General features: G+C 40.9%; 1 protein-coding gene across 1 annotated transcript in view; it reads left to right on the forward strand.

Moving 5' to 3' along the window:
• SHISA9 (shisa family member 9) overlaps positions 1–23303 on the forward strand; it is a 177640-nt gene that overhangs the window by 137095 nt on the left and 17242 nt on the right. The window contains 1 exon segment of the mRNA XM_059484671.1: positions 20639–20794. Within this exon segment, the coding sequence (XP_059340654.1) occupies positions 20639–20794 (156 nt within the window).

Genomic DNA, 23303 nt, shown 5'->3' on the forward strand with positions numbered 1-23303 from the left:
CAGCCCTCCCCCAGCAGCTCCTCAGATGTGTGCCAGAGGCTGAGGGAGCTGAGAGCAGCTCTGAGCCCTGGGCAGGGATCAGAGGTGCTCGGCTGAGCTGTGCCAAAGGCAGAGAGAGCCTCCAAACCACGGCCCTTGTTCATTAACCTTTGGATAAAACCTCACTGCCATGGGTGCTGCTTTCATCTGTGCAAATCAGCACTCTCCACTCAAAGCACTGCTGACCAGCTTTAGCTGAGGCTCCAAATCACAGATTCTGTGAAAGCTGGGCTCCTGTCTCCATCAGGAAATCCACTTTGCAAACCCACCCTTCTGAGAGCAGCCCATTGTTGGGACACAGGCTTTCATGTGTTCAGGATTAGAGCCCAGTGGATTTCACACTAAGAACCAAGAGATAAACAACTGCATTCTTTGGGACTTGTGAAGTAGCCTGTTTCTAAAGACTTGGGATGAGAGAAAAACACTATATTTACACAAATTTACAATATTTAAATTTTTAGACCTCATTTTACTCTTCTTAAAGAACAAAAAAATACTCATGATTCTCTGCTATTTAGGAGTGGGGAAAAAACACATGAATAATAGATGTCATTAATGCCAGCAGCAATTATAATTTAATTGCCCACAGACATTTATTTCTGCTTATTTTTCCTCCACCACAGGAAAAAATGAACTCACAACTGAATCTTGTATAATTTTACATAGCTAGAATTAAGACTCAATATTTTTCTTACATGACGATTATGATACTTGTAAGTTAGTTGATATTCAAGAGGCTGTTCTAGTTGTACTTTGCTTTGAAATCAGAACTATTCATTCAAGACTCATTAGGTTTAAGCCATGAGTTTTTCCACAGGGCTTCAGGTCTCTTGAAGCACAGACTCCTTTAGCTTCAAGTGTTTTGGGGAATAAAAGTGAATTCTTAATTTAACAAAACATAAATTATAGTTCTTTGTATTTTCTCTGAATTACTACATTTTAATAACACTTCTAGCTTTGGTGCTTTCAAGAAAAAGAATTACACCCCATATCCAGCTGTCTTTTTCTTGAGAGGGTGGCTGACCTTCCCAAACAACCAGTTGTTTTACCTTGATTCTTTTCCAAGCTGTGTATTTTTAATTCTACAAGGTTTCTTTGGGGTTTTTTTGATTTTTTTTTTTTTTAATTCTTTCAATGATTATAACATTCCACTGTAAAAATAGCGATTTCCTGTGAAGCAGACACATATACAATCACTGGCTACAATATATCAACACATTTGTGCCCGTTTAGTCTTACACAGCTCCAAGTGTAGGAGTGGGCGGCTGTCCTGGCTCACATGGAGCTGCTGCTGACGTACAATAATTACCCAAACTCCAGAGCTTTAGCACATCCCTCTCCACTCTGATCTTGGAAACAATCACACCAATAGCACACAAGAATGATGGAATGGTTCAGGTTGTTAACAGGTGCTGGTTCTTATGGCTGTGTGCAGATAGATCGTTCTGTGCTGTTGATATTGGCTCTGATAATGCTTAGTTGAATTCCCCCTAAAAATAGGTATGAAGGAAAGCTATTTGGAGGAGGATATATTAAAATTTTATAACATGTTTTCCAGTGTCTCATGCAAATCTTGGCTATTTCCCTGCATAATCAGCTTGCGTGGTTGAAGGTTGAACTGCAAAGGGCTGAATCCTGAAAACAGCCGTTCCTGTAAACCATATTGCTGGAACCTGGGGTTTTCTCCAAACCCCCACACAACGAAAATGATCCTCCACCAGGGACTACACTGAGGATATGTGGTCTATATGCAGGAAAAGACTAAGGTACCTGCAGAGCAGCATTGTGTGGGATGGCTTTAGATGTTTAATATATTGTGCTCAAGCACTTTTATCAGATGGGTCCCATATGAAAAATAAAATAATATAGGTTAAAGCCTGCTCTTGAGCTTCTTGTCCTCAACTGGTCTAGGAGTCTACATGAGTGATGTGTCCAAAGGCACAAGGTGATTGTGAGGAGTACCTGGTCCAGCTGGGAACAGGCTGGTTTGGCTTTGGAAGCACCAGAGCTGGGCTGCCCCAGACACAGCTGAGAGAGCTGAGGGCAGAGACTTCCCATCAAATGTGCTCCTACACTGAGCTGGAATTTTACAGGTTCAGATTTAAAATGCAAAGCAGGGCTTTCCCCCCTCCTTTTACATTGTTTGTGTTATTGTTTCACACACAACGTGACATCAGAGGCTGAGCAATGTGGCTCCCCAAGCAAACTGGTATAAAATGAAAATAAAGTCAGCAACCTGCTGCTGGCAGAATAGCTCACTCATTCCAAACCACAGCTTCTGTTTGCACCTTCTCTCCCCAGAAAAGCCTCTGATTTTAATACCCTGAAGCATAGAACTTACAGAAGAAAAATAGTTCTGAAAAAACAGAATTTAATTGTTCAACTCATTGTCTCTTTCTCAACTTCTGGCATAAAATAACAGAACAGAATAGACTGTTCCAGTTGGGAGTGCAGTGATCACTGCACTGCCTGACCAGGTTAAAGCATTGTCCACATGCCCTTAAGCACTGACAGCCCTGGGGCATTGGCTGCCCCTCTAAGGAGCTTGTTCCAGGGTCTGATCACCCTGCTGGTAAAGAAATCCTTCCCGGTGACCTGCCTGAGCCTCCCTGGTGCAGTGCTGAGCCATTCCCACTGATCCTGTCACTGCATATCGGGGAGGAGGGATCAGCCCCTCCCTCTCCAGGTGTCCCTCCTCGGGATCCTCCCTGAGCCTCCCCTCCCGTCCCAAGCCCTTATCTGCTCGTCACAGGACACCGCCGCCCCTTTGGCAGCTTTGCTGCCCTCACCCGGGCACGTTTAAGCAGAACTGTCTTTAGCTGAACAAATCTCTCAAGCCTTTGATTTAAATGCACAGTAGGAGGTCCAAGTATCAGTGTGAACAAGGATTATTCTCTAAGAAAAACTTGCCAGGAAGTGACAACAGTTATCATTCTAAAACAAATACATGCTCATGTACACCTACAAGACAGAGCGCCTGTGACATCAAAATTGTTCCTTGCTTATATTCCCTTTATCATGATAAAGGTCAGGTTCTTTCACCAATCTCTAGTCAAGTGGACTGATGCATGTATAATAAATTACAGAAATGCCCTTTGAGCCTCCATTATTTTGTGAAAAGAAAGAGCTAAGCAAAGGGTGCTCATCCACCCATAAGAGAAAAAAAAAACCCAAAACATAATAGAAAAATCTTTCTTCTTTTCTTATTGAATTTCAAACAGAGGGACAGGAAAGTCTTATTACATTTTTTAGTCCTGCCAAGGCCAAACAGATTCATAATTGGCAGTTAAGCACATATTTATCTGCCTTCTGGGTCTCTCTCCAATCTGAAGAGAGAAAGATCTGACAATCTATTTCAATCAATGCAATAACTGTTGACACACAAGGAGGAATCCTGACAATATCTGTGGGACAATCGACTCAGAGTGGTACAGCTTTTTCCAGCTTATGGTGATAGAAGGCAAACCCCAGAATTCTGCTACGGCTTGGAAATACACCTGAATTGCAAACATTTAAACAAAACCTTATGAAAACACAGGGAGAAGCTGGACACACTTCCAATTTCCATGTTCTGCATGTAACATGAAAATATTGCATTATTAATACCCAAAACAAGGAATGAAATATGTACAGAATATAAGTAAATAATCGTTTTTCTCCTACAATTTTCTGAAAGAAATTAGAATTGCTGAGCATTTGTTAACCCAAATGTAAGTCAGAGTGTTCAGAAGAGAAGTTGTTCTGACACCTGATCCTGTGTCTGTGTGTGTAATGCTCTCTACCTTTTATACTCAGTCCCTCACTCTGAACTGCAAGGACAACTGGTGTTTAATGAAAGACAAACTCTGTTTCAAAGTTTTTTCCATTTATTTGGGGCTTTCTGATGTGAATTCCTGTAAGCACCAGAGGAGAGAACAAAACATCAGTGGTTCTCTGTGGATATAAGTGATCCTGGCAGATACAGAATTTAATCAAAAAGATCTTGCTGCTGAAGTTACTTGTCCATGTGCTTTCTGTGCATTAAGATCATAAGTTCTAATACAGACATCTGAGTTTCTGGCTACAATATTGCATTTTGTGTGGATTGAACTGGATGTGGAAACACATCCACACTGGATGTACTGTCATAGAATGGCAGATCCATCTCTCTTGGAGTCATTATTGCTATTGCCTTGATTATAATGTTTTCTCTAACTTGATTTTTGTTTCCAACTATTTCATAAAACAAGGCTCTAGGATATCACCATATACATTTCAACCATTTTTTTCCTGCTGCAAATGAAACCATTTCTACTAAGCTGCCTTATACTAATCCTGATTTTCCCAGTCGTAGAGGAATCTGTTCTGCCAGGCCAGTGCAATGAACAAACACAAACTCCCAGAAAGTCTGTACAGACCAATTTAAATGAAAAAAAAACCCACATTTTTTTGGGTTATAACAATTCTCTAACTGAAAATGCAAAAAAATCCCTTCTGGCAGAAGTATATGAAGTGTTTCCAAAGACACTTGGTGTGTTAACACTACAAGTCTTTTGGTGACTTCACCATGAGCACACAAAATTCACTGTGGTGGAGCTGGGAATTGAGGGACTGCACTCTCAGTCCAGACTGCTGTTTATCTAAACTTCTACTTGTTTGCTCCTAGGAAAGATGGAGAAAGAGTGGCAGGTCACCCTACCAACCAAGCCAAGGGATCATATCAGCAAGAACCATCCCTGGGTGAAACATGATTGTTGGATAGGGCATAGACGTGCCATGTAAAAGATTAAAACGTGGGCTAAAAATCCATAATTAAGATATAGAAGAGAAGACAAAATGATTGCTACACGATTTATCTGTTATTGTACTGGAAACAAACTATTAACCACTGTATTTCTGGCTGCAAATATAAAATACAAAGAGAATTTTCCTGAGGTAGCATTGATTAACGTCGGAGGTAAATTATGATAAATACAAAGGGAAAACCACTTACAGCATATTGAGCTTCTGTGGGAAGTTTGAGTAATGATCCATTATTGTAAACAGAAATTATTTACAGTACCATGCTGTGAGAAGCAATAGTTCTGACAGAATTAATACAAGGACATTGCCTTTGGTCACAGAGGAAGTTCACAGGCATGCAAATATCAGAGCTTCTAGCAGGCTCCCCTTAGGGCAGGGACTGTGCCTTTTTTTGCCTGGCAAATTCTTAGCACATCAGGAATAAATAAATAAAAACAAGACTGCATGGAAAAGTGTTCCCAATAATCTGTGTAACATTTAAAGAGTTCATTGCTTCAGTCAGCTGAGCAGGAAGGTTCTTGCCCAGCAGCAAAAGCCCTTCAGGCAAGTAACAGTCCCAGGGATGAAAACCTGACCCCACGCTTAGCCCCTGTTGATGATGTTGTGCCCAGAATTTCAGTTTTCAGAGACTGGTAATTTAACCTGTCATAAGTGAAAGTTCCCAGAAAACAGGGCTCTGAGCACCTGCCTGTATCTGACACGAAGGCACAGAAGGTTGAGACTTTGGCTTCTGTGAGTTCTAGAGCAAAACAAGATTGAAGGCAGAGAAGCAAAGCTGCTGCCAAGACAATTTTGCTCCCAACAATAAAAGAAAAGGACAGCATACAAATCATACGTGTGTGTGCCTGGCAGGAGTCCACAAAGCCTTGTTCTTGGAAGACATTCTGAGAAAGCTAAAGAGGCATTCTGCAATCCATTAAAAATAATGTATGCAGAGTAATGGGTTATAACTAGAAATGTCTAAGAATAGAAGCATCAATTTTACTTTTCCTTCTGGGCCTGTACTTACTTTCTGGATGAAGAACTGCACTGTGAAGGACCAATGGGTGACAACAGTCCAACTAATAAGGAGAAAGACATGGCAGAAGAGGTTGTATATAAAGGGCTGTAAACTGTCCCCTATTCAGCCTGACTTCTGACACATTTTACTTCAGGCAGGTACAGTTGAGCAGACACTCAAAATCTGTCCCGGGTGTTGTTCTCCTGCCAAGATGCACTTGGGATCAAAAGCACTGTTAATTAGCATCATTAGCAGTCCCCCATTCATCATTTTGTATCAGCTAATCATGGTTCTTAGAGGAACTTAAATTTGATGTAGCGGCACTGTAACAAATTATTGAAACCCAACACCCGGTATTTCTGTTTGAGTGTCAATTCATCAGGAGGGAAAAGGTCCAGTTTTGAAATGTTCCTCACATTCTGTAAACCCATCCAACTTACCCTGCTGAGAAGTAAAGCACTGTAAGACAACAGCTTATTATTTGGATTGTAGCTAAACAAAAGAAGAAAAATCCCCAAGACAGTGAAGTCAGTCCTTGGTATGTTGATAATACTGCATGAATACAGACACCAGTGAGAGTGGTTATATTCCAGACTAGAAATAAAATTCCTGTGGCTTAATAAAAGACAGACCTGAGGGAAATGTCATGGGACAACAACCACCACACCTTCAAGGCTTCAGTGCAAAAGCAACCCATATTCATTTGCAAGGACTGAGAGTTAATTTAACAACTCTTTTCTATTCAGTAGCTTTTGTGAAAAGGGTTGTTGATCTCAGTGGCGTTATAACACACAGCTCTGAATGAGAAACTGATTAAGTTGGTCATGTCAGGAAGGTCAAGGAGATGGAGGGGGTGAGATGTGCTCATTGGGGTACAGGGTTTCTGTGTGAGATGGGGACACTGGTCATGGAAAATGCAAATAAACACAGGCAATGCACTGTGCTGAGGAGGGAAAAGGTACTGTGAATTTAATTCAGCAGCAGCACTTTTGTAAATTGAGCAGCGCTGAGGTACCACAACTGAAGATGTGCTGAACTACTGAAATTCAGTTTATAAATATTGGCCTAACTCCATTAAAGTAGGTGTTCATGAAACACGTTCAGACAGAGCTTCAGAAATGTTCTAAATTTCTCAGATTCTGCCATTCTCAAAAAGTGGCAGTTCCACCAAGAGCAAAGTAAAGTCTGAGCACTGATCAAAACTTCACACTAAAAAATACAGTTTTCAAAATATTAGATCTACATTTTTATACTTTTGCCTCAGCTGACAAATTATACAATATATGAGTTTGTATTGAAGTAGAGAAAAGAATGAAGAGAATCATAAGAAAATAGAGGCCATAAAAGCAATAACCTACCAGCAGAGAGACTTGAGGAATTAATAACTTTTTAATTCCAGAAAAAAGAAAAGACACTGTCCAACAAGGAGTTTATGAAGGCAACTTTCTTTCTTGTAGACATACACCAAAGTGGAAGGCAAAACGTTAGGCTGGAGATATTTTCCTAGAGATCTGAATCCTATTGCTGCCTCCCTGAGACAGCGCAGACACCTGTGTGCAGATGTTTTTGAGGGCACAGACAGCGCAGACAAATCAAACTCAAGAGAAAATGTGGCTGAAGATGCCCCACAGCCGAGCAATCATTCCCAGCACACACCATGGGGAGGAGGAAGACACAGGAAAAAGTCTATCTTAGGCTAGTGAGGAACAGAAATAAAACAGAAAGAAAAGGCTCGGAGAGAAGCCTGACACAGGACAATTCCCTGGCAGGAGGAGCTGTGGGTGCCAGGGCTCCCTGTGGCACGGCAGGATGAGAGAGGAGGGAGCACAGGCAGGAGCACCCCGGGACGCTGCCCCAGCAGGAGTGTCCTGGCTGCAGTGTGGGCAGCTCCGCTGACTGCAGAGCCCCTGGCACACCCAAGGGACACTGGGGCACCTCTCACCCACAGCAGGGCACTGCCACAGGCTCACCTGCCCAGCCTAGCAGGACTAATCCATCCCGAGACCATCACTGGACAGGTGAAGGCGTTTCCAGCCTTCTCCCCCTGTCAGCTCAGTGTTATTCCTGCCTGTGCAATGTGCCCATGATCATGCAGCCCTTTAAACCTCATCCCCAGAGGAACAGGGACCTGTGCCTGGCCTGCTGCAGTTATTTTGATAATGCTTTTCAGTAAAGACTGCTTAGAAGAAAACATTTGCATTTTGGCAAAAAGATTGCAATTGGGTAGAGGGGTTCAATGTGTGTTCAGGTGAGGGAAGACTTTTAAAAGCCACTGACATTTGCTTCTCCAAAGCAGCAAGATTTTCTCACTTATTGAGACATATATTCATCATTGTTCTTTAAGAGTAGAGGTGTCACTCTGCAAAAGGCCATTAAAATGCAAAAATAGAACTAGGCCATCTCTATGCTGCACGTCAGGGTATGTGCAGGGACATTATTGATCACAGAAATTACACATAAGAGGTTCCTAAAATAACACGGGGAGAGGCAGCAGCTCTCACAGTTGTCTTTTAAGTCTGAAGGTTCAAAATAAAATGGGATCATTATTGAAATGTTAAAGAGGAATAGAAAGTTCCTGTTGATACAAGATTGCCTATGTCCTAATTACAGAAAGATTTTCTGTCTTCCTTTTCCTCCAGTCTCCTATCTACTTAGCACTTCCTTCAAAAGGAGATGTACATCATCAATAGAGAAAATATTAATGTCAATAGAGAAAAATATTAATCAAATAATCTGAAGGCTGAAGTCACACTTTGGAATGATTCCTAAGATTATTTGTAATATTAAAATTAAATTGTAGCTTTTAATGTTATATTAATTTCCCCCCCCCAAAATGCAATACAAACTCAAATAAAAATATAAAGTGAGTTCTCTACCCTAGTAAATGCCTGGGTGGTAATTCCAAGGGGGAATATGGAAAGATATTTGTCTCTTGTTCCTCAGGGCAAGTTCTGAAATCCGCAATTTTAGATGCAAAAAGGAAAGTGTATTATAAAATCTATTTCTTCATTTTCTATTACTGCTTGTCTCTCGTGCCTAAGCATGAAACAGAGTTATTTTACCTCTTGCTGAAATGTCATCAGTGCCTGCACCAGGACACAACTGTGAGTAAATGAGTGCCAGAGCAGGGAGGGGGTGTGTGGTGGGCTCCCAGCAGCAGCTCTGGGCTGAGCAGGAGCCTCCTGCCCTGCCAGGGCTGGGGCTCTGGGAACGCCAGGTGTGAGTCAGACACTCCACAAGGGGCCTTGATAACCACAGCCACGGGGCTGCATGGGATTCCCTTTAAAAGAGGAGTGGGCACAGATCAGCTCTGAATTTACCCACACAGCACGGAGCCACTCTGCTCTGCTTGCAGTGCTAGATCTGAAGAGTCACCTCAGTGGCCAAAAGCAAATGAGATGGGCTAAGTCTCAGAGAGACTCCCCCACCAAAGACTTCATTTTCCTTCTCAAAAAGAGTTATTTGTGTGATGCTGTCTCGCCTAATTATTTTCCCCTGAAACTCTTGTGCATATATTTGAATAAAACAACATTATGTAAATAGAAAGTAATTCAACTCTAGAATCATTGCAATAACAATGTGGAACACACCATAACTAAGCAGCTAAATGTTAGGATATTATTCTACATAAAGGGCCAATCCAAATTACTGTGGCTTGTATAAATGCCTGCTTAGATAAGGCTTGGCATTGATTAAAAGACAACCATATATAGGTTAATACTACCAAAATACTACTTTAAAAAAATTATGTATTTTTAGTTTTTAGAAGTTAACATCTAAAGATTCAAATAATCAAATTGTCCCTTTTGGAAGGCAGGACATCACTATTCACTAAAAAAACCCCAAAAAAACAATTTCAAGAAACTAACAAAAATCAACATCAGAAAACAGAGGAGGGATCACACCTGAGGGAAATGAGGGGCAGGTTTGAAGTGTTGTTGGAAAAATTATATTCCATTTCTATTTGAGGGCCCAGAAGGATTCATCTGCACACTGGGAAAAAGGACTTGGGCCTACCATGTGTCATTATCTTTGAGCATTCATCCAGTGGATGAAATTCTGTAAAACACTCAAAAACAAGGTGTGCTGTGAAGCCTTAGGACAGAACACAATTAAAACAATTTAGTATTCATTTAATTAATGAATTAAGGGACAAGGAAAAGGAAGGGAAAACGGAATAGAAATGAACTTGGTCATGAATAACCACAAATGCAGATTTCTCCGGAATAAATGGAGCTTAACCTGATCAATTCCCTTTCAGGCCCTATGGATGGAGGAATGCTGTAGATATAAAAAAATCCTGACTTTTAATAGGCTTTCAGAAGCTTTTTCTAAAAGGTTGGTGCAAAATTGTCTGAAAACTGTTTTCAGAAAATAATTCTAAATGATTCTATTTTTTAGTGGAGGGATGCAGTGAATGGAGTTCTGCAGTAATTTATTCTGTCTCCAATATTTTCAGTAATCAGAAGGACAATGGGACAGTGTACATATACTTATTAAATTTGTGAACACCATCTAGCTGGAAGGTGTTTCAAAGATTTTGAAGGACAGCATTGGAATTCAAAAGATTGTAAAAAGCTGAAACATGCAGTATTTCTATTTTTTCAAAACTCTCTAACTTTATAAATCTCAACAAAAAACAAGGTGCATTCCTATTAAATGTGTTTAAGAAAAATTATTGTGAAGAGCAGTCTGACATAAAAGGATTTTTGGGCTTTAGGGGATTGAAGGCAAAAATGGATCAACAAAACTCTGCTGATGCCAGAGAAGAAATTGTATATTAGAGGGCATAATTAAGTAGACATCCTGCAAGATACGAGACATATGAGAAGACATGAAATGCCAAACCTCAAGAAAGATGTATTCAGAAAGGCTGGAATTCTGAAACCTCTAATCATTCTATGTGAGAAAAATTAAAACACTCATTCTGTGGTGCTGAGACTTCAAAATACATCAAGTGCTGCAGCACAAGGAATAATCATGATCCTTTGAAAAGCCAGTCATTTGAATTTCCAGGGAGTCTGTGCAACAGGAGAACATGCAACCTACTTCATAAGCAATAAATTTTGTTCTCTGCTGTTTTAAGAGATAACAAATTCTGACTGTTTATCTGGGAACAGAACTCTAGCTCTTCCCTGACCTTCTGTCTTTTTTCTCTGAGCTTTTGATTGATTAAGAGACTCAGAGCCTGACATTAACAAGGCTGCACATGGGGGTTGAGAATGGAGAGAGCCATACCTGGATGTTACAGGTGCACTGTAGTCCCTGACAGAATTTCCTCTTTAAAGAGACTCTAAAAAAATAAATTAGATTATGCCAGCAAGTAAAAAGTACACTCATCTCCATTGCTGGGCCAGGTATGTCAGGACAGAAGATGCCACTGTGATGTGCTTCAGGTGAGATAAATATTGAAGCAAAATATTTCTTAAGTGTCCCATTAACCAGATAATTCACTACAGAAATTGCCCTCCACCTTTGCTGGCTGGAATGGAAATAACAATGAGCAACTTTCTCCCTATTTTAACTCTTCCTTAAAACTTACTCTTAATTGCTTCTGCCCTTGAATGATGTGAGAATCCTGCAGGGAATTTGTTACCCAAAAGCTACAGGCAAGGGACTGCTAACTTACTGCTTAGACAAAACAGTGAATAACAAAGGCACAAGGTTGGCTTCTATAATTTTATCCTGTCTGGTCTTTTCCTACTGTTACTACATGGTATATGGATAGGTAATAGACAAATTAATAGGATGCCTGAAGGAAGGAAATTTTTAATGTATTCAAACCATTACAGTTACAGAAAACAATAAATAAGGCATACAAATATTTAGAATAGCATTATAATGACAGGCACATTGCCCCTGTGTAAAGTATATTAATTGCTGGAAATAAAGTAATTTCATTGAAAGACAAAGCAGTCAAAACAAGAGATCTAAGCTGGCTGGTGCATCTTAGCAGACTCTTTATTTCTGGGGAAAGGTACAGGAGTGTTTGATTTGTAAAACAACTGGGAAAGTATAAAGAACATTCTTCTGGGCAATAAAAAAATTCTGTTGTGTAAGTCAAATTTGCTGAATTTATCTTTTCTTAATTTGCATCGCTAAGGATATTTGCAGTGCTCAAAGTATGTATAACTGGTGGGTTTAATTAATTTCTCAACTGTGCTACTTGAGGCAAAAGAAGATGAAGAAAACCAGAAACGTGGGCAGGAGTGAGAACACAGCACTGCTCCCTGCCCTCCCACAACTCAAGCACTGGAAATTGATATGGAAGCAGGGTCCTGATATCTCCAGAGTTCATCTGCTTATTGCCTCCTTAGAGGTTATAATCCTCTGTTTGTGAAGCCACAATGGGTAGTGGTAGAGAAGATTACAATGTCACAAATCCTATCAGAGGATTATAAGTCTGTCAGGTTGTGAGTAATTATGATGGAAAAGCAAACCTCCAGAGGACATAAAAATAACCTTCATAAAAGGAGATCCGCTGCCACATAATAAAAGTCTACATGGAAAACCAACCTCACACTGCAGCTCTTTTGTAAAACAAGAGCCCAGAAAATATTACAAGGATGTGAGTGTGATGGTACAGTATGGAGCCCAGGGGAAATGAAAAGCAGAAGAGAGAGGCTTCCAGCCAGTTTAGTCACAAGGCCAGTGATTCCACTCCCACCCTCCTCAGATGGCAGTAAAACAGCCAACTGATTTCACAGAACTCTGCTCCTACACACTTGGAGCCTAACCAGAAACGAGGAGCCCAAACCTGAAACATGATGAAGGCCCCATCTCCTAAATCCCTGTGACCACAGAGAATTCAGCACCTCACAGTGCCACAGACTTCATCCAAAGAAGCTTCAGTCTACAGGTCTCGATTTTAACTGATACACAAAGATGCAGTTACCCCTTTCCCCATTTGCAACCTGCCACAAAGAGTTCAGAAGAGCCCACAGATATAAGATTCTTACATATACTTATATATCTGTAACTCCCATAGATTTGAACATAAAGTGATTGCAGCACATTTAGTAAGAAAAAAGCCCATTTACAGGAACACTGAGTGTTCTTCCCTGGCTGGACACAGCAGTGGAGCCTCACATCTCTTTGGTCACACTGCTACTGATTTTTCTTCTTTTATGTTTCAACTCCACTCCCACCCATTCACCCACCCCTTATATCATTATTAAAAGAAATACAATCTCTGACTTTCACATAGGTAAGTTTCTGAAGGATGTAGATAGAAAATTAAAGGAGTGGAGGTGGGAGGATTTATATTGTAAAATTAGTGCTGTCCTCATCTTCACTTCAGATAAAAGTAGTTCAAATGAAGAGTCCATCTGGTTTTGAGTGTGGTGTGAGTGCCTTCATCTGACAGCAGCAGAGAATTCCACAGCAGTGGAAGGAAACTTGGGAATTTTGCCATTTAGAAACAGACACAGGGCATTGTTTGAGCAACAGCAGCACTGTCACTACACAGCTCACTGATAGATCTCTGCAGTTCATCTCCTGCCAGAGGAAAATCAGCTCCTCCTAAGATAAGCACCAAAGGCAGAGCATCATGGATGTTATGACCTGGCTCCTCAACCTTCTTTCCCATGTCCAGATGTAAGGCATTGTCTCTGAACATCAGCCCATGCATCTCCCTACCATAATTCTTCCTCATGAGGACTGCACCCACAGTAACCTCGTTCATGGGTGTCTCAGAGGAGATGGAGGTGCCCAGAGCTGCCATGCTGTCCCTCCCTTGGTGCACAGGCACTCCCAGCAGGGCTGGGTGTCCCTCACCTGCCTGGGCTCCGTGCTGCACAGCCCAGCACCACGGGCCACAGGGAGCCTCTGCTCTGACAGTGGAACTGCAGCTCCTGGGGCAGGACAGCCTGTCCTCAGAGATCCCCTGAGTGTGAGGGACCACACAACCTCTGCCATGGGACACAGCCGCAGGGTGAGGGCTTCATTGTGCAGGCAGTGAATATAAAACATCAGAGCTCAGTGTGCTGGGAGACTCCTGCATTCAGTGGCACCACAGAGAATCCCAGCACGATGGGACTGAGTCCTGCAGTGACAGAAAGTCACTGCTAGGACAGAAAGATGCATCAGTCAGTGTTTGGTGACATGCATTTATACTGTAGACTGTCACTTCCATTAACAGAAACATCTTTTTTTGCTGAATGAAATGCCATCCAAATCATCTCAGATCTTTTCTATGATTGTGATTAGATGGGTAGGTTGTGTTACAAGAATGTTTTTGTGATATGGTGCAGAGACAGAACAGATCACTGACTAGCATAAATTGCCATGAAAAATATGTATTGTCTCAGAGCTATCACATTTAGGGACAAGACAACTACTCACATGACTTGTGCATCACTGATGAGAAAAAAAAAGTCTACAGGTCTTAAGGGACAAAAATATATAGAGATGACTTACAACAGCATTATATACAGGACAATATATATAGGACAACACAGCCGTATGGATTACTGAGGGTAGAACCTCATTACAAGGCCATCAGTGTTGAAAAAAGGCAGCAGTAATGATCAAAGGTTGGAAAGATTGAAAGTAGTGAAATTATTATTTCAGAGAAGAGAAATATTTGAAAAGTGGTAAAAAAGCATTTAGAATAATGAATGATAAAGAAGTTGGATTGCAAGCATTTATTCTTGCAAAAATACAAAATCAGTTAAATTGCAAGGCAGAGAAATTAAGATTAGAAGAAAGGAATACTTTTCAGATTAGAATTTGTGCTAGACTCTGGAAAATGTTGCAGCAGAATGCCATTAAATTGTTAAGACCAGAAATGCCATTTTTCAACTATGTAGTGAATAAGGCCATGGATATTTGTAACATCTAATAAAAACAAAATTATTCAACTTTATAAGTTTTTGGGCATAACCTGTTCCTCAATGGGAATAACCCCTAGAGAATGGGATAAGCACACACCTCTCAGAGACTGTTTTGCATATCAGCCCCCCTGAGGCTCCTACAGCCTCCTGTCACAGATTTAGTGTGGGCAGAGTGGCTGCCACACACCTCAGGGTGTCAGTATGTGCACAAACAGGGCACTGTCTCATGGACATGGCACCCTGGTTTTGGTGCACCACCCTCTGCAGAACAAACCTTTGTATGGGCTGGGTGTGAATAGGGATATCCTTAAAAATACAACATTTAATGCAAATCTGAAGGAAGGGGTAAAGAATGTAAATAAAGACAATGACAGTGACATCACAATATCTATAAAGACACAAAATTCTAAAGTATAAAGGTGTAAGAAAATGCACAAACACAAAACCTCTGTGAGGGTCAGTTCAATTGCAGAGGGACAACCTACAGAGAGGAAAGAGCAAATAGGGCAAAGGTTGGAGTGCCAGTCCAACAGTGAGTTCTGAATGGACAGCAGTATTATTATAAAGGGAGAAACAGAAAGGAATTACTTTACAGCCATAGTCACATTGTTGAGATCCTACAGTCTTCATCACATGTGGGATTTTTCAGAACCAGCACCTGCACCTTCTCTTGGTGAAGCTTGTAGGAACACGAGTATGGATTTGCAGTGCTGGATGAGCTGGTCTTGTGATTAAGTATATTAGACTCAAGAACAAAGAGGCAAATATGCTTCTCATGTCATTGTAGTTATGGATGGGAGGGGAGCAATTTTATACTGATATTCTCTAATCACTCAGCTCTCTCCTGTTTTCCTAGCTGTTATTTTCAATTTTAGTTAGTTCAGGGCATATCTTTTTCTCCTGAGTATCTGAAAATGCTCAGCTATTATTATATTTTGCTCTGATTTTTCTCTTTTTTCCCCTTTGACTTCCCAGACTTCTTTTGTCTGTCTTGTTCTCATTTCTTTTGTATGTGTGTCTGCAGGTGGCTTTTATAGCAAAATCTCATTCTGCTTTCCTGGCCTCCCCCCACCCTCTCCTGTTTTGTTACTGCATTGCCTTTCTCATTTGTGCTTTTCCTGATGCCTGTAACCGCTCATTTCCTAATAGATTCCATTCTGTGCCTATAGGAGTTTGTTCATTTTCCCTGTCCTCAAGCACTGAATCATTGACTCCATTGTACAGAAAGGAATGACTCCCAGGCCAGTCTGCAGAGCAGGTTCTGCTCTCCTGAGGCTGAGGAGGAGGAGGGAAGTGGCTGAGCTCAAGGGATGCCCATGGCAGGCTCCTGGCTCTGAAGCAGTGAACAAGCTCATTATTGCTGCAGCCTCCTCACAGCCCTTCTCTGACCCTGAGTCTCCCATAGCTCTGGCAGCTTCTTGACAAGATTGATCAAACCAGGTGAAGGCACAGTGTATGCTATAGAAAATGCAGAAACCAAATCACTCAGCTCTGAGGCTTTTGCCCCGTTCATACATGGAACTATGATTTATGTTGAGCTCTTACTTGTATTTAATACTTGCTGACATGCCCATTGCTTGGTTCTTGAAAGAAGTGCATAAATCAGATATAACACCATCTTAGTTGGACAGAGGGCAGAATAATTACAGTGACCAATAACATTATTGGCATGAGATTCACACTAAACTAACTCCAAAGTTCACAATCAGAGAGGGGTGCCAGAAAGCATTTTCACTTAAAAAATGCAGTAAACAGTTAACTGTAATATCTTCAGGTGCTGAGCTATAGGTTGAGGTAGTAAAGAGATAAGGTAATGATCAATATTTGTCAGCTACTGGGGGGACCAGAAACCAGTGCCTCAGACATTTCCAAAGGCTCACTGTTGGTGGCTGGGATATAAACCTCACTTTCTCTAGATATAAGCTGGTTTTGGTGCAGCTTCCTTCCAGTTATTTTCTTATCCATGTGTCCCCCAGCAGCTTTTCTATACCTAGAGGTCTTAAGGGAATTACAGTCAAAAAAACGCAAGCATAAAAAAAAAAATTAAATTTTTCCTTTGTTTCCTGTCTCATTTTCTGCCCATCAGACATCTAACTTGTGTGTGGTGAGCTCCAGCATATTTCAAACTCTTCATTTTGGGCTGGTAGCAGGAAGACAGAGAGCAAACCACAAACACTTCATCCACAATGACCCCTCAAAGTTTCAGAAGGTTAGGGAGCAGGCTGGCATTGCATTTCCTCGCTTCAGCAGAAAATAAGATAGGTTGGGAATATTGCAGGTTTTTTACAACATCACCATTGCTAATCAGGTCTGATTATTCATGCTAGAAGCTGTGGCACAAACAGTTTTTTGAGTCTTCGTGATGTTCATACTCTCTGCTTTTTAAAAATAAATACATAACTTGGCAGGGGCACAATGCAGCTGGTTGTATGGAATACTGTGGTGGACAATACCAGTGTCACATTGCCAAAAATAATCTGTGAGCATAGCCACAGCTCTCGGGTTAAAGTTGACCCCATTCAGTAAAGCAGCTATTTGCAAATACCAATCACAGAATATTTGCTTTACAAGTATAAAGAATTTCACTTAGCACAAGGGGTCACTGGTAAAGCTGGTAGGGATTTTTCTGGTTAAACTTTCTTCCAACTGAAACCAATCCCTTGTATCACAAAATATGAAATGTAACAATTACTACTTTTTCCAACTTCAAATTGGGAAAAAAAATTAAACAAATCAGATTTTGCATCTGTGAATTAGTTGCAGATAAATGTCTTATTTCCTGAGATTCCCAATTCTGTATTGCTGAGACTGAAGGAGTGTTAAGTATGATACTACCAAGGCCAATCCATTTTTTAGTTATGAATGTGGATTGCCCCAAGGCAGGGCAGTGCTGCTCAAAACCTCCCAGTTGCTCACAGCCTACTGGGCTCCTGCAGTGGTTAGACTGGCACTGCCCACAGCCCAGACTGCTGCAGAATTTACATTGCACCACTGCTGCTTCAGTTATGAGCATTTCCTGAGTAGCATCCAAATACAAGTGAACTTACCCACATTGTCATGTTAACTACATGGGGACAAAATGACACAAGTGTCCTGTTTGCTCACTTATTTCTAGAAAACCAAAGGTAAGGAATCAGATCACACTTCAGTGAGCTTGTGAACACATGCAACATTCAGCAGCAATGGCCAGTTAGACTAAAATTTAATTTGATTCAGATTTAGACAGATGTATAAACCAAGCTGAGATTTCTCTTGTAGGCTCTAAGAGTTCATTCCAATGGGAGCCTCTTTATAAATAGGAATCATTCTTCAATATGGCTAAATGCACTTTGCCAGAGGTGGCCTTTTGCTTAATTCACTTTGTATAAATGGCCAATTGCATGAGTAATTGGAGCTGTGTCTTCTATGATGACTTAGTCTTGTGTAAGCATCTGGCTGTGTGTGAGGGGCACTGTGTTAGCCAGTGTGGCAGTGTGAGAATGACTGTGTTTAATTCGCTTGAAATTCGTAATTTAGAAGAGTTCTGGGCTTTTAACAAGACAGAAGTCAAAGAAGATCTAGAAATTGAAAACACATTTCTTTGCATCTTTGTAAACACTCAGGGGAGAAAATGACAGCACCATCAGTAACCCAGCAACCGAGAAGCAGCAGAGTCTGTCACTGAACACCCGGACAAAGCACAAGTTCACCTTGGTCATCTTGCCCAGCACATTCCTGGGGTAGCTTTCTCCACTGTGCTTAGAGAGATGACTGAATAAAACTGATATGTCTGAGTAAGAAACACACACAGAAACCTGTCCTAGCTAGCTATGCCTTATTTACATTGTTTTTACAAGTCTCCATAGTTGGAAGTAATTTCAGCAGCGAGCGTGGTGCTCATAATATTTTTAATGCAGTGAAATCATGATGTTTCGACATATTGAATAATAACGGCCACAAGGGAACTTTATAACAATAGCGTCCATGAAGTACTGATTTAGCTCTACTCAGAAGACAAATCAATGACTGTAGGGTTAAAAAGTTGACACCTTCTTTACAGTGAAGGTCCCACCCATGCTGGTACCTTCAGTGCTGCCCTTTACTGAAATACAGCTGTGCTGGCACTCCTGCTCAAAGTGCACTCACAGATGCAGCCAGAGAGATATTTGGAAGGTATGGATGGTTTGGAAAGAGTAAGCAGCTATTCATTGGTTCAAGCATTCTATTGAGAGGCTCTCCTCAGCTGTACTCCAGAGATGGAATGGGAATGGTAAAGGATTGCAGAAACTCCTGCTCTAAGAGTCACTCAGTTGCCTCAGACATGCCAGTACTAGAACTGAACAGAAACTGAGAATTTTTACCTATGACAAAGTAAAAATTCCTTAAAACAACAACTGTTTCTGTGAAATTGCTGACTTAACCAACTTTCAAGGTAAACTATCAAAAAATATTCAAAAAGTGTTCCAATAATTTTCGGGGAATTCTGAAATAGAAAAGTTTCTCTTTTTGGTTCTTCCTTATTAAGAATCAGTAACAGCAAGAAGAATTATAGCACTGGTACAGTTTTTTGGTTTGATGATAGCACTGGTACAGTTTTTGTCCTGTTACCTCAGGGTCCCCCTCCCACATTAGGCACAGGTGTATGGGATGGACAGAACTCTGCAGGGGCAGCCCCAGCAAGACCAGCAGAGGCTGCACCAGGCACCACAGACAGGGAAGAAGTTAAAAAACACCTTTGGTTTCTTTTCTCTCTCAGCAGTAAATCTGTTAACTGACTTCAGAGCTCCTGCTTATTAATGAGCTGTGGAAAGCCAGGTGGCTCAATTCCCTTAAAATCCTGGCAGAGTGCAGGGATATTTGGCTCCTGCCAGATCCTGTGGGCACTTGGAGGATGCTCCAATCCATCCATCACAATAAACTGCCTTTCCCATAACTGACCTGCTTTCTGTCTACATGATCTCTATGCTGTGCTTGATGCTGTGGAAGTTGCTGTATTGTCACCAGGACAGCACCATGGTCTCACTGCTGGAGAAAAATGTGCTTGTCTGTGATTGCAGAAGCCATGAGAAGGTTCTAGAATTGCCAGTCAGCTCAAAGGATCTCAAAATACATAGCCTAGACAAAGACTCAGCAAAAAAGATACACTGACCACGTTGAAATCTGTTGAAACTTAGGTTTGCAAATTGAGTGCAGCATACAATTATGATCAAATGCTTTAGAGGCTGGAACTGAACACTAGAAACAACAAATAAATTTTATCTTAGAAAAGTATACAGGCTGTGATTCTCTACTAAAAAGGAACAAATCAATTTCAGAAAGGGTATAGGGTTATTGGTGGCATAAAATGCTACATAAGCAGTGATTAGGTCCTGTTTTTGTGAATGTCTGCTAGAGAAAACATGATCTTGGTATGATATTACAATACCCAGCATCAGGGGAGAGGAGAATATACAAGGACAAAGTGCATGCTTTGAAGAAATCACCTAATGATAGTCATGAGGCAAAAAAGCACATTTTACACTGTGATGCTTGTCTACAGAACACAGCATAATGCTGTGCAAAGAACAAAGCTGCTCCTGGTTTTAAAAGCAGTGTAACTGTGAATGTGCAGCAGCCTGAGCCAATTTAAATGAGTCTGGCTCTTTTACTGCAGAGAACCACTCTACTGCCCTGCATTCAGTCTAACTTGGAACAAACTCCATGTTTTGCTTTGTATCTTAATGCTGTAGCAAATTCAGTATTGTCGGTGTTTAATTGTTTTGAAAACCTATTTTTTAGTTCAAAGACCTTCTTATACAAAAATTATTGTGTGTTGCCATAATTACTTGTCAGCTTTTAATCACACCATTAACTGTTCAAAGTACAGGTCTGCTGTACTCAAACTCCCACTTTGTAATAAACACTGTTTTGTTGCATTAAATCTCAGGGCATGTTCTGTCTAATCCGTACTCAATAATGACGTTGAAAACCTTAACTTAATGCTTGTTAATTTTCTTTAATACAGATCCACCACAGATGAATAATGTCATGCCAACATCTCCCCTCCTTCCTCAGATGGCACATCAACATTCATATCCCAGCCTGGGACAGATCACAAACCCATACGAGCAGCAGCCCCCAGGCAAGGAGCTGAACAAGTACGCGTCTCTGAAGGCAGTCGGTGAGTGAGCGGCGCGCGGTTCTGCTCCAGCTCAGCTCGTGGCACTTGCTGCCTGCAAGCTGGAAACAAGCTCTGCCTCGTCTGGACTAGATCATGGTCCAGTTTAATGTGGGATATCATGTTACTTGGAAATGCAATGAAAATTAAGACAAGGACTGCAATTTAGGGATAAGAAAACAATGGTGATGGTATGATGTGAGCTCATACATGCACACAAAACTGCCCCGTGCCCCTGCAAGACATTTCCCAGCAGCTTTCACCTGTGATGTACAAAAATGGTTCAGCTCCAGTTCTTCATGTCTCAAACCTGTGATGAATAGGGAGTTGGACTTGATGGTCCCTGTGGGTCCCTTCCAACCTGAGATATCCTATAATATGCCTATATATGCATTGTGAGGTGTATTTCTCACAGCTTTCTACACAAATGAGAGAGAAAAACTTAGACACCTGCCCAAAAAGAGAAGGAACTCACACAGTTCTGAAGTAAGAGGTTCCACATTCACTGCAAGATGCACATTAGTAGATCACTGGAGGAATGTTCTGAGATCTTGTGATTTCAAACAATTAGTGCATGATAAAATTCCTAATAAAGGCCCTAGCATTGGCTTATTTCTGTGCCTGATTAATGTTATTTTAAATAAATGAGAGAACACCCTCAAAGAAACAGCTGGGGGGATAGAAAAGGACAATAACGAGTAAAAAATTTAAAATAAATTTCATCTTGAATGTCTAAGTTTATAATAATTTCCAGGGGCTTTAAATACTTGCTACACACCCTGCAATGACAGAAAGCCCCTTCCAGACAATAATACATTAGTAACTAGGGTGTCTTTTCCCAAGAGCCCTTGGTTACCTTTCACATATGGATGTCAACATCATTTCCCCATAAATCCAGCAATGCTACTCTCCCTATTTCCTGACAGAGATACCTATCTAGAAAAAGAGCAGAACAGCTCAGGGCTTTCTGATTTAAGAATCAAGTCTTCACCATGCCAGAAAAAAATTTCATCACAAACTTACATTCCTTTATCTGCACTTCAGGATACCAGACCTCTAACAAAATGTACATCAAAATCCCATCTCAAATAGCTCAGTTTTACTTTAGCTTGTTGGTTTTATATCTTACAAGTAGTGTTTTAAATCTGTTTATAAAAACAAGGGTTAATAGCTTTCTGCTGGGTTTTGAATACCAAGCAGCTTCACAATTCCTTCTTCAAAAGGTGCTACTGTGTAATGATGTGGTGATTATCACAGATTTATGCACTGATATTGAGCTTCTTTTTCAGATGTCAATTTAGGTCAAGCCAGTCATCAAAGCTGAAAGGTATTTAACCATAACAAAATGAGAGATGAAACACTCTAAGAAACTTCTCTCATCTGCCCAAGAGCCACTGAATGTACCTTTTAAAAAATTTATGAAATCAGAACTTATATATTTCTTGTGTGTCTGAGTACAAGTTTTTAAAGCAGCTAGATTATAACCATACAGTTAAATCAACCTTGAAAGATTGTGCACTTCAGCTCCAGAAGTTGTATAATGCCTCTTAGAATCCTAAACTAAATTAAACATAATTTCAGGGACATTTTCTTCCAGGGGGATTGCACCATCTTTCCATGCTTTTCCTCCCTTCCATATTCTTTCCCTCCCTTCTATCTTTTTTGCTAAGTTTTAGATGCAGGTGAATTTTCACAAGTACAGAAGTGCTGCATTGTGATCCAGACTTCTCAGCAGAAAACAAGAGAGGTTTTGAAACTGTTGCACATTCACACCTTGTGTCTGGACTTATGGAACAAGAACTAAATACACTGGGTTATCAACCATTTTCAGACTCTCAAGGCCCTGATTCCTCCCAAGAGTAGCTCCTGAGTACATCCCAAGGTCACACAGAGGCTTTTCCCTGATGCCAGCCAGGCCTAGGTCTGTGAGCACGCTGACATCCAGCTCTCCAGACTGCTGGGTTCGTGTTGGCTTTCAGAGAGCTCTGACAGGGAAAGGGAGCTGGCCAACATCAAGCCCACCAGTGCAAATCTAACCTGACATCATCTTTGGAGCAACCAGACATAGACTGAGCTCACTCTGACCTCGAGTCACAGGGCAAGGCATTTTTTGCCTGCCACCATTCAGACCTGTATTTACGGATCCCCAGAGCAGGTTAATGAGTGTGTGTAATCCATTCCCTTTTGCATTCATTGATTGTGGATTGAGGGTGCATTCATTTGCCTCAAGAGAAACTTAGTAAGGGATGTGTTCTATATTTCCCCATGCATTTGAGGCAAACCATATTTACTTAAGTGCCCCTTACTCTGCACAATCTCATTGTTTGGGTGTAGTCCACTATGCTTAACCCTTTTTTTTAATAAGGGACTGGAGGAAGAAGCATTTCTAATGTTTTGTAGCAACTGTAGCTATAGCACATTAATATCCCTCATCAGAATGTGGCCATAAGTGGTAAGAAGTTTAGATAACTGAAAAAGTGAAGCTTTACCAGAGGCAGTATTAAATTAATTT

Source organism: Ammospiza nelsoni, chromosome 17 (assembly GCF_027579445.1).
Source record: "Ammospiza nelsoni isolate bAmmNel1 chromosome 17, bAmmNel1.pri, whole genome shotgun sequence".
Lineage (NCBI taxonomy): Eukaryota > Metazoa > Chordata > Aves > Passeriformes > Passerellidae > Ammospiza > Ammospiza nelsoni.